At 57.2% G+C, this 15,061-nt stretch overlaps 5 protein-coding genes across 5 annotated transcripts; 3 read left to right on the forward strand and 2 right to left on the reverse strand.

Moving 5' to 3' along the window:
• Nucleotides 1–1,271: 1,271 nt before the first annotated feature.
• Nucleotides 1,272–2,691, forward strand: B0T26DRAFT_709622 (uncharacterized protein). Its single transcript, XM_060441936.1, has 3 exons — nt 1,272–1,583; nt 1,679–1,789; nt 1,844–2,691. The coding sequence occupies exons 1-3, from the start codon at nt 1,521–1,523 to the stop codon at nt 2,297–2,299; spliced, it is 630 nt and encodes a 209-aa protein (XP_060296131.1). The 5' UTR covers nt 1,272–1,520; the 3' UTR covers nt 2,300–2,691.
• A 47-nt stretch (nt 2,692–2,738) lies between these two features.
• On the reverse strand, nt 2,739–4,478 carry B0T26DRAFT_709623 (uncharacterized protein). The gene is made up of 2 exons (XM_060441937.1): nt 3,996–4,478; nt 2,739–3,917 (listed from the first exon to the last, which is right to left on the reverse strand). Exons 1-2 carry the CDS (start codon nt 4,249–4,251, stop codon nt 3,097–3,099), a joined length of 1,077 nt encoding a protein of 358 aa, XP_060296132.1. The 5' UTR covers nt 4,252–4,478; the 3' UTR covers nt 2,739–3,096.
• A 141-nt stretch (nt 4,479–4,619) lies between these two features.
• Nucleotides 4,620–5,751, forward strand: B0T26DRAFT_294623 (uncharacterized protein). The gene is made up of 3 exons (XM_060434204.1): nt 4,620–4,828; nt 4,900–5,474; nt 5,589–5,751. The coding sequence occupies exons 1-2, from the start codon at nt 4,805–4,807 to the stop codon at nt 5,401–5,403; spliced, it is 528 nt and encodes a 175-aa protein (XP_060296133.1). The 5' UTR covers nt 4,620–4,804; the 3' UTR covers nt 5,404–5,474; nt 5,589–5,751.
• Nucleotides 5,585–8,217, reverse strand: B0T26DRAFT_675664 (uncharacterized protein; the record flags this gene model as incomplete). The annotated part of the gene is made up of 6 exons (XM_060439864.1): nt 5,585–6,017; nt 6,077–6,777; nt 6,835–7,143; nt 7,209–7,710; nt 7,855–7,976; nt 8,152–8,217. 6 exons carry the CDS (start codon nt 8,215–8,217, stop codon nt 5,585–5,587), a joined length of 2,133 nt encoding a protein of 710 aa, XP_060296134.1.
• A 931-nt stretch (nt 8,218–9,148) lies between these two features.
• On the forward strand, nt 9,149–14,175 carry B0T26DRAFT_675665 (P-loop containing nucleoside triphosphate hydrolase protein; the record flags this gene model as incomplete). The annotated part of the gene is made up of 11 exons (XM_060439865.1): nt 9,149–9,334; nt 9,418–9,605; nt 9,759–9,813; nt 9,898–10,499; nt 10,583–11,009; nt 11,093–11,248; nt 11,361–12,012; nt 12,150–12,325; nt 12,407–12,936; nt 13,005–13,120; nt 13,208–14,175. 11 exons carry the CDS (start codon nt 9,149–9,151, stop codon nt 14,173–14,175), a joined length of 4,056 nt encoding a protein of 1,351 aa, XP_060296135.1.
• Between the last annotated feature and the right edge of the window lie 886 nt (nt 14,176–15,061).

Below are 15,061 nucleotides of genomic sequence, written 5' to 3' on the forward strand. Positions count from 1 at the left end.
CTACTGTTTGCCTTTGTCTCTCCTGCCAACTTGCCTGTGTAGGGATAGTATCGACAGTGTCCCACTCGCTGGAATTTCTCTTTGCACGGTAGTCTCCTCACCTATTCCGTCCTGGTAATCATGTTATTGGTTAAGCGGATGGCTTTATTCTATCTAAGCGTGCGATCAGACTTTCAAATTATTTGTCACAGTTCCTCATAATTAATTTGAAGATGCCCCAGAGTCGCAGGATCCCTACGGAGCTAATACGAAAATGACACATGATGATGATACATCGGCCTCATTCAGAATATAATGTCCTATTTTTGAAGAGGTTGAAACGATTGATTAGGTACTGAGCAATTTCCCTTGCATTGAAAAGACATTCATCGCTATCCGGACCTCATTGACAAGCGCCCGCCCTCGTGTTTCCCGAAAGAGAATCACCAATTCCATTCAGAGTTTGAAAAGAGGTCACATCGACTCGAGCCCCGCAAGGGTGTGACGGGAGAGGTCGTTGGAGGATTGGCTGGGCGTCACCAACCTCATTGGTTGTTATTCGGCTGCCTAAACCTGCTGAGACCTTCTGCATCTGCCCTGACGGCGACGCGCGTTCGACAGGGCGCCAGCCTTGGGAGAGAAACAGCGCACATATGCAAACTTCCTCGTATTGCGTCATGTTCTTCATGTCTGTTGGGTCCCCGGGCGAGAAAGTGGTAAAATTGGGTGGTTGGAACTGGGTGCTGCAACCCAAATCTGTCGACGGGATTGATTTAGACTTCAGAGTCTTCGACACAAGACAAATCTCGCTGATACAGTATCCTTGTAGGTTGAATCGAGTTTACAATTCTAAGGTATTTTACGTCCAATTGGATTTTAGGAATGGAAACCGTCCTGGGTGCAAAGATTTGATCCGCGATCCTGAAAGCTGCTCAGAATTAAACAACATAAAGGAAGGGGCACGATATTATTTGCCTTAGACTAAGCTTTTCATGCACCCATCCAACCCCGTTGGAGGGTTGGATTCAACTTTGTCCTCCTTGGTCAGTCCCATCTGCAATACACGGGTAAATCCACCCGGGGAGGAGCGGAAGGGCTGGAAAGGAGAAATCCAGGCGCAGCTAGCGGAGAATAATTACGAGTTGGATCAGCTTTGTTGGAAGCCCTTGTCAATACTCGCTTCCGAGTCTGTCAGGTCCGGAGATGGAACAACGGATTATCAATGAACAGGAACAAAAACGCATACGCGGCCTCAGTGATGGGGCATGTAATTGGAAAGAGAAAAAAATGTCCCGAAGGGGGCGTGAAACCGAGATCTCGGATCCAGCCACTTTTGTCGGGCTGAGCAAAGCCTGGCGCTGCCGTTGCTCTGGCGGTTTCAACGTATATAAGGTGCTGGAATGTCGCAGTCGGAATAATTAGACCTCTAGACTCTTCAGCTCACCATCCATTCACTCACGAGCCAACTCAGCTTGAAGTAGTCGACATTTAGAAACTCCAAGACAACTCCATCGCCTTTTTCTAGCTCAATCACTGGAAAGATGAAGCTGACATTGACTGCCGTTTGCCTCGGCCTGGCTGGCATTGCCTCTGCCCTCCCGCATGTTAGTAGCCCTAACCCAGGCGTGCACAATCGCAAATATTCGGAGAGCCGGGCCGCAGTCGTTGATCTGATAACTGACCGCTCTGCTCCTCGAAGGCTGCTGCTCCTGCTCTTGCCCGCAACGGGAAGCGGCAGTACTTCAAGCGCGTCGCAGTGGACTTTCCCGTCCCTGGCGGTACTGTCATTGCTACGGTCCCCGGAGGCACAGTCACTGCCACGGCCCCCGGAAGCACGGTCATTGCCACGGCCCCTGGCGGTACTGTCATTGCCACGGCCCCCGGAAGCACAGTCATTGCCACGGCCCCTGGCTGTACTGTCATTGCCACGGCCCCCGGAAGCACAGTCATTGCCACGGCCCCTGGCGGTACTGTCATTGCCACGGTCCCCGGAAGCACAGTCACTGCCACGGCTCCTGGAGGCACAGTCACTGCCACAGCCTCTAGCGGCAAGCCGACCACAATCCTCTACACGGCCACCGTGACCGCGTCGGCCCCGGGCGGCAAGCCCACGACGCTCGTCCACACGGCCACGCTCGTGCCCACGGGCGGAGTGCCGACCACAATCGTCTACACGGCGACCGTGACCGCCTCGTCGCCCGGCGACACGCCCACGACCGTCGTCTACACGGCCACGGCCGTGCCCACGTCGTTGGGATTCTACACGGCCACGGTCACGGCGACTCCCCTAGCCAAACCCACCCATAATGTGCATGCCTAATCACGACTAGACGGCTGGCCCGGTCCCCGTAATCTTCCCCAGCTCGGGTGATGGGCCAGGCGGCTGTTGTTACTATAGTCGACGCATCAGGTGTTTCTGCCGAGTGAGGATAGAGAGGGAGGGTGCCTCGGAACCGTGTTTGTCACTTGGTCAGGGAGAGTGGGTTATCGTGGCGAGGAAGGTAATATTTCACAATAGCTAGCTGGGTAGTTGCGTGGGAGAAATCGAGATTAGCCTTGTCGCTCCTGCACAATGAATCGTTAGTTATGCCTCCCTGAGAGAACTGGTGATAATACTCGCAGATGATGTGAATTGGGAATTGAATGAGGAAGAGGTCCAGCCTCAAGTGCTGATTTTTAGCTCACAGTACAAGAGCGTATAGTCGTCATTGCTATAGTATGCGGCAGACGGCAGGCGGACGAGGGAAGGGGGTGCGAAGCAAGAAAAAAAACAATGTATAAGGTATCTATGTATCTCTATCAATGTCAGGCCCCAATGCTGCTATATGCCGTCACAACTCATGCACTGCGTAACTAAACGCCCCATCACGTCTAAACAGACCATGCCTTCCGTAAAAACTCTTTATGCGCCTCGACTCCGGTCTTTGGTCTTCGCCAGGTTCTCGCCGGGCACAGATGGCTCGAGGCGAGATTTTGTGATATGCCACACAGAATTCTCCGATGTCTGTCGAGTCCTACGCCCTGTCCGGGAGGATTCGGCGATTTGCGGGCATCGCGTTCCCCAGGTTAATGTCAGACGGTATCCTAGCAGAACAAGCTGCTAGCTGTCAGATCTCCTCAGAATCCGGGTATCGTCCTAAATAAGTCGTCGTAGAGCTTCCCAACCCAGCCCAGTGTCAGCCCGCCTCTCGCAACAACGCCCAGCCCGCCGGCCGCCCACACCGCCGTGGCGACCGTGGCAACGGCGTTGACCAGCAGCAGACGTCTCCTCCTCCTGTCCTTTCGCTGCTTATCCGCCGCGGCGTTGCCCGTGTGGCGGTCCAGCTTCCACCCGGCGCCCTGCGCAGCGCCAAACCACTTGGCGTAGCCCCACACCATGTGGCCGCAGCCGAGCCCGAGCAGGGCAGCGTAGGCTAGCCACGACACGGCGGGGTGCCGCGCAAAGCCGTGCGCGACAAACGCCAGGCCGACGTTGGCGCTGTCGCCCTCAACGGCGAGGGGCAGCCCGCGGTTCATGCCTACGTGCGCCGCGAGTATTGCCGCGAACCCATACCCGGAGAGGCTGATGTAGCTGAGTGGGGGCCAGCCGCTCCGCAAGATAGTGAATAATGAGGGGGACGACGATGACGACGTCTTGTCCCCCCGGTGGTGGGCTAGGCCTGCTCCCTTGCCCCCGTCGCCGTGATACCCGTATCGCCGCAGGTTCTGCACGCGTCGCAGCAGCCGCACCGCAACCCCGGACCCGACGTGTGCCACCAGGGGCAGCGCCACCAGCAGCGGCTCCGAGAGAGGCGTCTGGTAGATCTCGCGCGCCAGTAGCAAGTACGACTCGGACGCGGGCACCGACCGCGCCACCAACGGGATGATGGACGTGGTGGCCAGATGCAGCGTCGCGAACAGCGAGAAGGTGTAGCTCGAGTAGCGTTGAATGCGCGTTACTGTATTGTTGGCCGTCGCATGTCAGTATCTATCGGGCGCTGGCCGACAGATGGAGGCCCTTCTTTGCGACGACTCACGGTAGTATATGGCTCCATGAGTGCTGCCCCCGCCGCTCAGACCGACGCTGGCGGTTGTCGCCGCTGTACTCGATGTGTTGGTCCGGGATTTGCTCGTCTCCGACGGGGGCGAGCCTGGGTCTTCGCCCTCGGGATGTTCGGGCAGCGGCGGGAGGTCTTTGTCGACGTTTGGCGACTCCATTGGCGTCGGATCGAGTTGCACCAGCGAAACCAGCGTGTCTTGCGACGCCTTAGAGTGCAGCGACTGGGAGTCCATGACGGCGCCTAGCAGCACAGAACCCGGCGCGGCCGGACTGCCGCTTGATTTTGCAGTGTCGCGAAGGCAGTTATTCGGTGGGTGTCGGCGTGCGTCTTTAGCTTGCGTCAGGGACTGACTGCTCTGGTGGCCTGGATTTGTTGAGTTGGTGGGATTACGGGACAGCCAGTGCGTTGAGCCGGCGCCAACCTCTGTTACCTTGTTACCTACAGTAGAGTAGAGCGGCTGGGACAGGAGTGGGGAGTGGAACCTACCTAGGTGGGGTGGGGGTCAGTGCCTGTGACGCGCTAAGCCCCACAGTTGCAGGGGCCTGGGCTTGAGCAGATTCAAGTGGGGCCTTCAATGGCACGCCAGGTAGAAACGCGAGTGGACCTTCAACTTTGGACCTTCCCCTTCTCGCAGCGACTTTGGCAGCCTGCATTTCGACGTGATCTCGATCGATTCATCTGTCGGATTACCCGAGTAACGCATCTTTCATGACCGACGCCTGCCCGCTGATTTATCTCTCCCCCACCATTGAACTGGCTCCCACCGGAGCTCAGGAGAATTCAGGATGGGTCCGCCTCCAGTGAGCAAGGTACGTTGTGGCCCGAAGCTGCAGCTTGTCATGGACGCGCGAGAATCTGCAACTAATTCGTGATTTCCTAGCGACAACAAACGCTGCCCCCGGCGCAGACATCCTCTGCGCGCGAGGCACAGCAGTCATTCTACTGCGAAATCTGCCACAAGGGCTATAGTCGCTCCAATGAATACGAAGCTCACTTAGGAAGCTATGACCACAACCACAAGCAGCGGCTCAAGGAGATGAAAGCCATGGTGCGCGACCCAAACGCCACCGCACGCGCCCGACGTCAAGAGCAGAAGGCCGATGGCGTAATCACTATTAAACTTGGAGACGCAGCCGCCGCATCGTCTGCTGGTACTGGGTCTGGAGGATTCAAGAGGAGCGGATTCAAAACGACAAACTTCACAACGTCGGTCCTCGCCCCTGCCGACGGCGATGCACAGGCTGCCAGTGCTAAGCAGAGCGCACCCGGCAAGGAGGAAGAGGTGGGGAAGAAGGTTGGTTTCGCGCCGAAGGGCGAATCATTCGAGAGCGACACGGAGGATGAGGGGTACGAGGTGTACGATCCGAGATTCCCGACGGACTAAGTCCCCGGAACAAACACCGGCCAAGCTACCAAACCACCCCCATGCAATGTACCGTATCTATGACTGCCCAGGTATGTCGGTTTGTTCATTGCAAATCGCAAGTTAATCTAGCGGGGAACCCTTGGGTTCAAACGCCGTGGGCAGACCACTACAGAGCTAATGCGTCACTCGACTGTAAAGTTCAGAGCCCGGAAATATCTTCCTCCACCAACCCTAGAATAATACGATTTCCCAGGAACCAGTTGCCCAACTGCTGTGAAGCAATATTCGGACCCATGTCTGAATGCGTCTGTTCGAACTGGGCCCCGGCTTGTGCCGAAAGATCCATGGAAGGCATGAAACCGAGCTGGCTCAGATATGAGTCGATGTCATTGCCCACAATGTTCATTTCTTCGTCCTGCCGTTGCTGGGCCTTGGCCTCGACGTACAGGCGCGCCACGTTATACAGCACTTGGCTGACACGGTGAAACTTTTCCACCGAGTCGGAAATCGAGCACACTGGTATTAGCGAGTCTACAAACTCCGATAACATGCTCAAGTCGCTCAAGTTCGACGTTTCGATAATGTGGCAGAACATCACAATCAGAGGGACGAAGGGGACGTAGAAGAGAGTCCTATTTTGCCACCCCAGTTAGACAAGCACAGGGAAAACGACAGAGGAGTGGGCTCGCACCAGTGGATATACGCTGCTGTCATGTTTAGGTCTGTGCCAACTAGCTGCATGCAACTGCTGTGGCCCCTAAAGGCATGCCGGGCTGCCGTGATGCACTCGGGGCTGAAAGAGCTTGGAAAGCCATCGGGGGCCGGAATTGCGCGGTATAACAGGGTCATGGCGGACCAGTGCCCGACGTCGTCTGAGAACACCACCATGTCCATGGAATACGGGCTCCGGGTGTCGAACCCCACGACGCTGCCCTTGGCGTGGATTTGGCGGGCGATCACCTCTCGGTCCTTGGCGACTTCGTTCAGTCTCTCGCCGAGACGCCGTGCGCTCTCGGCGCGCTCCTCGGGCGGTCGTATCAGTGCTGAGGGACTGAATAGTTGCTCATACGCCTTGCCCATGACTTCGGCATGAACAATCCACTGTTCCCATACCGACACCCACGTCTCGTCTGGAACCCGGATGCTTGGGCCCAACCTCGTGGGGACGGTGATGTCGTAGTCCTGAATAATGGACGACCGGCCGAACCGTAGCGCCAGCGCCTTGTCGTACATGTATGCGAACCAGAAGATGGCCGATCTGGTCTCTGCCGCGGGGTCTTCGGTTGCGTCAGCCGACCGCCGGTGGTAGCCCAGAGTCTGTATTATCACAGCCGTGGCGCTGTTCAGTTGCCAGGCCAGCGTAAACCTGGAGTTCTGGATAGCATATGTGGTCTGGAGGGGTCCCGATCAGTCTAGTGTCCAGTGTGGCATTATTCTGGCGTGACATACTCCCAGCAGCAACGCTTCAGCAGTCTCCCTGCGCGCGGGCGTCATTAGCGGGAGGCTGGCCAGCGCCGTCTCCAGGTTGTCGCGGCAGAGGTCTCGGTATTTGACTAGCCCCGCCGCCGAAGGATCCATCGTCTTCTCTTGCAAAATAAAGAGGAGCATAGCATTCACGACGGTAAAAGTGGAGAGGCTGTAGTCCTCAGTGGCGAAATACACCTTTCGGCAGCGATCGGCGAAGTCGTTGATGACCATGAAGCTGCCGATCAGATTGAAGGATACAGGAGGCTTTTCTGCCAGGTGTACCACGTTAGTCTTGTGCTGAGGTTACAGTGTGTCAAAGAGGGGAATGTGCCTTTGATCTCTCGCAACAGGGCAACAGCGATCTCCAGGGGTGGCATCTCGAGATTGCGGATGCCGCCTTTCGGAAGCGGCTTGGCGTGGGGAAAGCGGGCCTCTTGCGAACTGGACCGGTTCTGCATGCCCGCCATTTGCTGCAGAGACGAGAGGGCGGACTGCATGTCGGGATGCAGCTCGTGGAGCGATGCGCGGGCTACTGCCTTCTCGAGGAACTCGCTCGCGAAGGCGGTCTGCGAAGTCATGGACGGCTGGCCTTCAAAGGCCGAGTCCGGCTCGTCGCTGCCGCCGTGCGCATCGGGGGTGGTGACGGCGGAGGTCTCGTAGCGGGCGCCAAAGACATCGCAAGCGCCGGCGACGGGCAATGAGTCGGCCGCCCTGCTGAGCCCCGAGGAGGAAGAGGCGGATGCGCTGCTTTCCGGTGCGGGCTTCGGGGCGGTTACGGCGCTAATGGATGTGGTCAGGTTGCGCAGCATGTCCTCTATCCCGGACAGCCGCGATTCGAAGTGGTCGATCTTGCGCTCACTGGAGAGCCACGCCACAGCCCAGAAAGTCAGTCTCAGGCTCTCGGCATGGTAGCTCTCCCTCGGGAAGGGGGACGCTAGCAACGCCCGGCGACCCGCGGACCCGAGGTAGAAAAGGGGGGAGGGGCAAGAGACGATGCCGTACTATTTCGACGAGATCAAGACTCGCTGGCGACCCTCCTTGGGCTTCTGGGCCGAGCCGTGGGAGCTGCATACGCGATTCGAGGCCCTGCAGTTTGAGCAGGGCGATTCCTTGTCGCATTTGGTCTGTCATATCAATCAGTCCACCCGCCCCAGGCATAGAAGCCCGTATTCGTTTAGAGTTGCTTGCCTTCCGGAGTCGGCATTGGTCGCACTTTTTGATCGGGTTCCGCGGGTTAGCAGACGGTCACATTTCTAAGGCACCCTGCGTGGATGCTTTTAGGGACTCGGTGGCACCTACAGCTCTCTTCGCCGCGTACTCGGGCGATTGGCTGGCACTGTCCCTCTCCCTACCTTCTTCGTTCATCTCCAGCTTGTTGCCGATAACCGTCTGTATTATAATCAGGCGGTTTAAAGAAATACAGGTATGTAGTATAATCTTTGTCTAGCTCCCGTTGTTAGCTTGCATCCCGGATTACGGCGGCCGTAGGTAACTAACACAAGGGCGGCGGTTTTTTTTTATAAGGTGGGCTGGGCGGAGCTGGTGGACTTGGTCTTTTGGTCTTTGTGAAGCGAGAGCATGTGTAACTGACCAGTCGCCAGCGCCTTACATTACAGACCGGATTCCGCGGAGACCCGGGGCGGGCACTAAATTGCCCGAACGGCTGCCGTCAACCACTTGGCGCACAGATGCGCTTGGCGCCAGGCCCGCTTCGAACTTTCACAGCACACATGCAGTAAAACTTTGAAACGGCTGCCAGCTGAGCAGTGGTGCAGCCCAAACGCGTCATACAAACGGCCAAGTCGGGGCTATTGCCGACCTTGCACTGGCTCTAGTGTTTGCCTGGACCAAAGTGCAACGCAGACACATTGGCGCGACTTGGTATCCAGGTACGCGAATGTGGTAATGTGTGTGTACCGATTGATGTTCCTCTCTAGCAGCTGCTGGCCTCCGGGCTTGGACGACTCTTGGAAGCAGCCAAGATCTTTAGCAGCGCGGCGGAGTGAGGAAAATCCCAGCGCAGCGGAGCAATCCGAGATGAAGAATGACCGACACAACATCGCCAGACTTTTAGCCCAATTGCTCTTTTCCTCTGGCGTGACTATAACTACCACCCGTGTTTGCTGCCTTTTTATCATTATTATTGTTGATTTGTGTCGAGTTTGCCTGTTCCTCGGGAGCCGTTTGCATCATGCCCCGCACCGCTGCCGCAACTCGGACTGGTTCAACATCTTAAAAGGGCAACAAACCTCCAAGTGACAAAACGAAACACAACTACTTATCCTTTACAAGAGCCATGGCGGCTCCTTCTCTGCATGCCGACACACCCAAGCCGTATGCGAGTGATTCTGACGGGCAGACTGCCATGCCAGATCAGCCCGGAGATACCACGACCAACAGCAGCTTGGCAAAAGGAGACAAGGCCGGAGGATCGTCGTCGTCGTCGTCGTCCAATAATGGCTCGCCTGGGCGTAGCTTTATTGTAAGTGGTTTATTCACTTTACACCTCTAACGAATTATTGATAAGGAGATGACCGGGAATCTAACTCCGAACCTTCCCTGCAGCGCGTCTTCAGCTACACGGACAGCCTCGGTTGGTGCATGAATGGCGTTGCCCTGTTCTGCATGATAGCCTCTGGCTCGCTGCTGCCGCTCATGGACGTCGTCTTTGGCCGCTTCGTCACCGTTTTCAACAACTACATTGTCGGCACGATATCGGCTGATGAGTTTCGCGAGGATCTCAATTATTACACGTACGTTGTTATTTTCTCCCTTTCCCTTCTTTTCCCCCACCTTTTTTTTGTGTTTTCGTCCGTCATTACACAAACCGCCACCTCCTTTTCAGCACTCCCAAACTTGCTTTAACTTGTACAACAGTCCAATAGCTAACAACCCGCAACAAAAAGACTCTTCTTCGTCTACCTGTTTATAGCCAAGTTCATCTTTGTCTACATCTGGACCGTGAGTTTCCGTCTTGTCTTGTCTCTCCGCGGCTTTGCTTATTCTTGTGATGGCGACCCCTGACAAACAACTGCCGGCTTCAAGACGCTCTTGGCAGCCAACGCCATTAGGACAACGCGAGCGCTCCGCATCGACTTCGTCAAGCACACGCTGCGGCAAGAGATAGCCTTCTTCGACTCGGCCGAGGGCGGGTCTGTGTCGGGCCATGTGACGACCAACTGCAACCTGGTCAACCAGGGCATCTCGGAGAAGCTTGGGCTGGCCATCGAGGCGATGTCGACCTTCGCAGCCGCCTTTGTCGTGGCCTTTATCGTGCAGTGGAAGCTGACGCTTATCACGGCGGGCATCGTGCCGGCCATCGTCGTTACCGCGTGCATCGGCATGATCATCGACACCCAGCAGGAGAACCGCATCATGACCATCAACTCGCGCGCCGGCCGGCTCGCCGAGGAGATCTTTGCCAGCATGCGCACCGTCCACGCCTTCTGGGCCTTCCCCAAGCTGGCTAGCAACTACGAGGTCGTGCTCGACGAGGCCCGCGCCGTCGGACGGAAGAAGGGGCCCAACATGGCCTTCTTGTTCTGTAGCGAGTTCTTCTGTGTTTACTCGGGCTACGCTCTCGCCTTTTGGCAGGGTATCAGGATGTATCACAGTGGCGAGATTTCCGAGCCCGGGAAGATTATCACGTAGGTTTATTCTTTCGTTCCTTGCCCTTGACGGCTGCCGGTTGCAAAATGCCCGCCCTCATGCTAAACACACCCATGGACAGGGTCATCTTCGCCGTGCTTCTGGCGGCGACCGCGCTGACGCAGATCGCGCCGCAAACTGTCGTCATCTCCAAGGCCGCGTCGGCCGCGGACCAGCTCTTCAGCATTATTGACCGCGAGTCCAAGATTGACGCACTGTCCGACGAGGGCGCCCGGCCGGACGAGCTGCGCGGAGACATCGAGTTCCGTAACGTCGAGTTTGCCTACCCTTCGCGGCCCAACGTGCCAGTCCTAAAGGGCCTGGACGTCAGCATGCCGGCCAACAAGACGACGGCCATTGTCGGCGCGAGCGGGTCCGGTAAGAGCACCGTCGTGGGGCTGATTGAGCGCTGGTTCACTCCGCTGGGCGGCGCCGTGACGCTCGACGGCCGGTCGATTGACGAATACAACCTCCGGTGGCTGCGGACAAACATCCGGCTCGTGCAGCAGGTGGGTTCAGGGGCTTGCATATCCTCCCTGCGTAACCGTGTGTTCTAATTAGCTAACAACTTGGCTCTTCCCCAAATATAAAGGAACCTGTCATGTTCAACGGCACCATCTTCGAAAACGTCGCCAACGGCCTGTCCGGAACGAAGCTGGAGGATCTCGACGACGAGCAGAAGCTGAAGCTCGTCGAGGACGCGTGCCGCGCGGCATATGCGCACGAATTCATCGAGAGGCTGCCCGAGGTGAGCTACCGAATCTGATGCCCGCCCGCTCCATGATACCTTGCAGATACCAGTCCAGCCCCCTCCGCGTTTCAGTTTTTCCGACCAGACAGGCAACTGACGGCAGATGCAGGGATACTACACGCCCATCGGCGAGCGCGGCGCCATGCTCTCGGGCGGGCAGAAGCAGCGGCTGGCAATTGCGCGCAGCGTCATCTCTGACCCGCGCGTGCTGCTGCTGGACGAGGCGACGAGCGCGCTGGACCCAACCGCCGAGCACGTCGTGCAGAAGGCCCTCAACAACGTGGCCGCCGGCCGCACCATGGTCGTCATCGCCCACCGCCTGTCGACGGTCCGCACCGCCGATAACATCGTCGTCATGGGCGCCGCCGGCGCTGGTGTCGTTGAGCAAGGTACCCACGCCGAACTCATCGCCCGCGGCGGCGCCTACGCGCGGCTCGTCCTCGCGCAGGACCTCGGCGAGGACCGCCGCGACAGCGACGGCGAGGACGAGTTTGCAGATGCGGAAAAGGACGGACAACCTCCCGGCGGCACGGACCATGGTGGTGTGGACGAGGCGGTGCCTACGCAGGCGGTGGAAGCAGCAGCAGCAACGGCAGCAACAGCAACAGCAACAGCAACAAGTGCCACAGTTCTTTCACCCGCCGCAAAGGATGCTAAAAGCCACGACCTCAATCTCTTGAAGTGCCTATACATCATCGTTCTAGAGCAGAGGGAATTGTGGCTTGTTTTTGGCGTCTTTCTTCTTGCCTGCATCCTTGGAGGTAAAAACCCCCCTTTTCCCTTCCAGATTTTGCCATGTAAATGGGGTCGCCTACCTTGATCGACTGTTTTGCTTTGACTCTACTCATTCTAGCTCCTGCTATTGCTTCTACTGACACACACCCCTCCCCCGGCGCAGGTGCAACATATCCCGCCCTGGCGATCCTGTTCTCGCGCACCTTAGACACGTTCACTCTGACGGGCGACGCCATGACCGAGCGTGGCGACTTCTTCGCCCTTATGTTCTTCGTCGTGGCTCTGGGCAACCTCGTGGCGTATGCGGCGCTGGGCTACTGGTGCAACACTATCGCGCAGGTAATTCATCTTTACTATTTCCAATCTATAGGGCTATTTCCAATCGATAGGGCTAGTGTTCTAACAGCTTGGGCCTCGCAGGACATTGTCAAGTCGTACCGGCTCGAGATCTTCAACAGCGTGCTGCGGCAGCCCATGGCCTTTTTCGACCGCCCGGAGAACAAGACGGGGGCGCTAGTGTCGCACCTAGCCAGCGAGCCGCAGAGACTGCAGGAGCTGCTGTCGTTCAACCTGGGGCTGCTGGTCATCATCACCATCAACCTTGTGTCGAGCTGCGTGCTGGCCATCGTCGTCGGCTGGAAGCTGGGGGTCGTGCTCGTGTTTGGCGCCCTGCCACCGCTCGTGCTCTCGGGCTACCTGCGGATCCGCCTCGACTTCAAGCTCGACGCCGACACGGCCGCCCGCTTCGCCGACAGCACCGCCCTCGCTGCCGAGGCCGTCATGGCCGTCCGCACCGTCGCCTCGCTCGCCCTCGAGCGCGTCGTCATCGCCCGCTACGAGGCCCGCCTGCGCGACATTGCCGCCAAGTCGCTCGGCAGCCTCGGCTGGACCATGTTCTGGTACGCGCTGAGCCAGTCCATCTCGTTCCTGGCCATGGGCCTGGGGTTCTGGTGAGTCTTGTTTGTCCCTACTATTGCATAGTTATGTGATGGTTATTAATGATAGGTGATCTGGGCAGGTATGGCGGGCGTCTCGTCTCGTTTGGCGAGTACAACATGACGCAGTTCTATACCATCTTCATCGCCGTTATCTTTTCCGGACAGGCGGCTGCGACCTTTTTCACCTACAGCACTAGTAAGCTAGCACGCTCCTGCCCGTTCCCGCGCTCGCTTCACTGTGTTTCTGTCAAGGGGTCGTATTGCTGACACCAGGTTCCTGCAGGCATCACCCAGGCCCAGCGCGCGGCCAACTACATCTTCCGCCTCCGAGCGTCGGTGCCTCCCGACAACAGGGACGACTATCCGCCCGAGGGCAGCAGCGAGAAAAAGGACGGAGCCGGCGTATCGCTCGACTGCCGCGAGCTCGAGTTCGCGTATCCGCAGCGCCCTCACGCCAAAGTCCTCAAGGGCGTGTCGGTCAACGTATGGGCTGCTCCCATCTTCTTTCCCCGTCACTACCCCAAACGAGATACTGACAATGCACTACCCCAGATCACACCCGGCCAGTTCGTCGCCTTTGTCGGCGCGTCGGGCTGCGGCAAGACGACCATGGTCAACCTGCTAGAGCGCTTCTACGACCCGTCGGCCGGCACTGTTATGTGCGACGGCGTCGACTTCCAGACGGTGCACGCGGGGCAGTACCGGCGCGAGATCGCTCTAGTGCAGCAAGAACCCGTGCTGTACCAGGGCTCGGTGCGCGACAACATCGCGCTGGGCGTCGACTCGACAGAACCCGTCTCGGACGAGGCTATCCTCGCAGCGTGCCGCCAGGCCAACATCAACGCTTTCGTCGCGTCGCTGCCCGACGGCCTCGCCACGCCGTGCGGCGCGCAAGGCCTGCAGTTCTCGGGCGGCCAGCGCCAGCGCATCGCCATCGCGCGCGCCCTAGTCCGCCGCCCGCGCCTGCTGCTGCTCGACGAGGCCACCAGCAGCCTTGACACCGAGTCGGAGCGCGTCGTGCAGGCCGCGCTGGACGCTGCGGCCAAGGGCGGGGATGGGCAGCAGCGCCGCACGACTGTCGCTGTGGCCCACCGCCTGTCGACTGTTAAGGCCGCCGACCGCATCTTTGTCTTTTCTCATGGTAATGTCGTCGAGGCCGGCTCCCACGACGAGCTGCTCGCTGCCCGCGGCGTCTACTACAACATGTGTCTGGGCCAGTCGCTAGATCGGGCGCCGCCGTCATCATGTTGATGACAGATGTGTCTTGTGTCGCTGGAAACTGACCCCTGTCAGGACGACGAAAACAGTAGTGTGGCTCCCGAGCCACTTGAGCCACATGCCTCCATTAGCTTGTGCTCTCTCGTTTGTATAAACCACTAAAATAGACTACATAGGTAGACATTTTTCCTTCGTAACTAAATTACCTTATCATTCATCCACATGCATGCCTTTGTCACTGCAGTTCTTAGCTCTGGTGTCGTCTTATATTGTTAGGCAAGCTGTGAAGTAATCAATTAGATTCGAAAGGCGAGCATTTCAATATGTTGTTGTTCCTACCAATCAGGTCATAATCTGGCAATAGTTAGGTATTAACTACCCTAGCTATATAGATATCACGCCGTTTGACTATATTCATCTCAGTGTGTGTTTGGTGAAGAGTACTTAATTATAAGCTATTTCACTTTGGTGATGATGGATCAAACAGTGGAAGTAAGTCGCTCCCAATTAGAATAGACAAAAGAAATGAAATATCACGCCGTAATGATTATAAGATAATAATAATTACCTCTGATCTCCAAAGACGAACAGAGAGTATGGTTAGGGTTTCCCCCTTATTGGGGGAGGATGATCTGTATTTTGGAGCTCTAATTAGACCTTCCGCCTGCAAACTTAGGAAACCCCAACCGTTTTATCACAATTGTTTTAGGACCCAAGCAAGAGGAAGGGGATCATTATTCGGCGAACCCATTGTGTTCTGGCAGTGTTCCCACACCACAGCTCATCTCTTGGAGGAAAGGAGGCGATTGACTGCCCGAGCCTCGAGGAACGAGGGCTCCAGGAGTCCTCTCAGGCCAGCGGACGGCCTGGATCTGACTAAAAAATGATGAACGTTGTAACGCCACCTCCAGCAATACCT

This window comes from Lasiosphaeria miniovina, assembly GCF_030549165.1.
Source record: "Lasiosphaeria miniovina strain SMH2392-1A chromosome Unknown B0T26scaffold_4, whole genome shotgun sequence".
Classification (NCBI taxonomy): Eukaryota; Fungi; Ascomycota; class Sordariomycetes; order Sordariales; family Lasiosphaeriaceae; genus Lasiosphaeria; species Lasiosphaeria miniovina.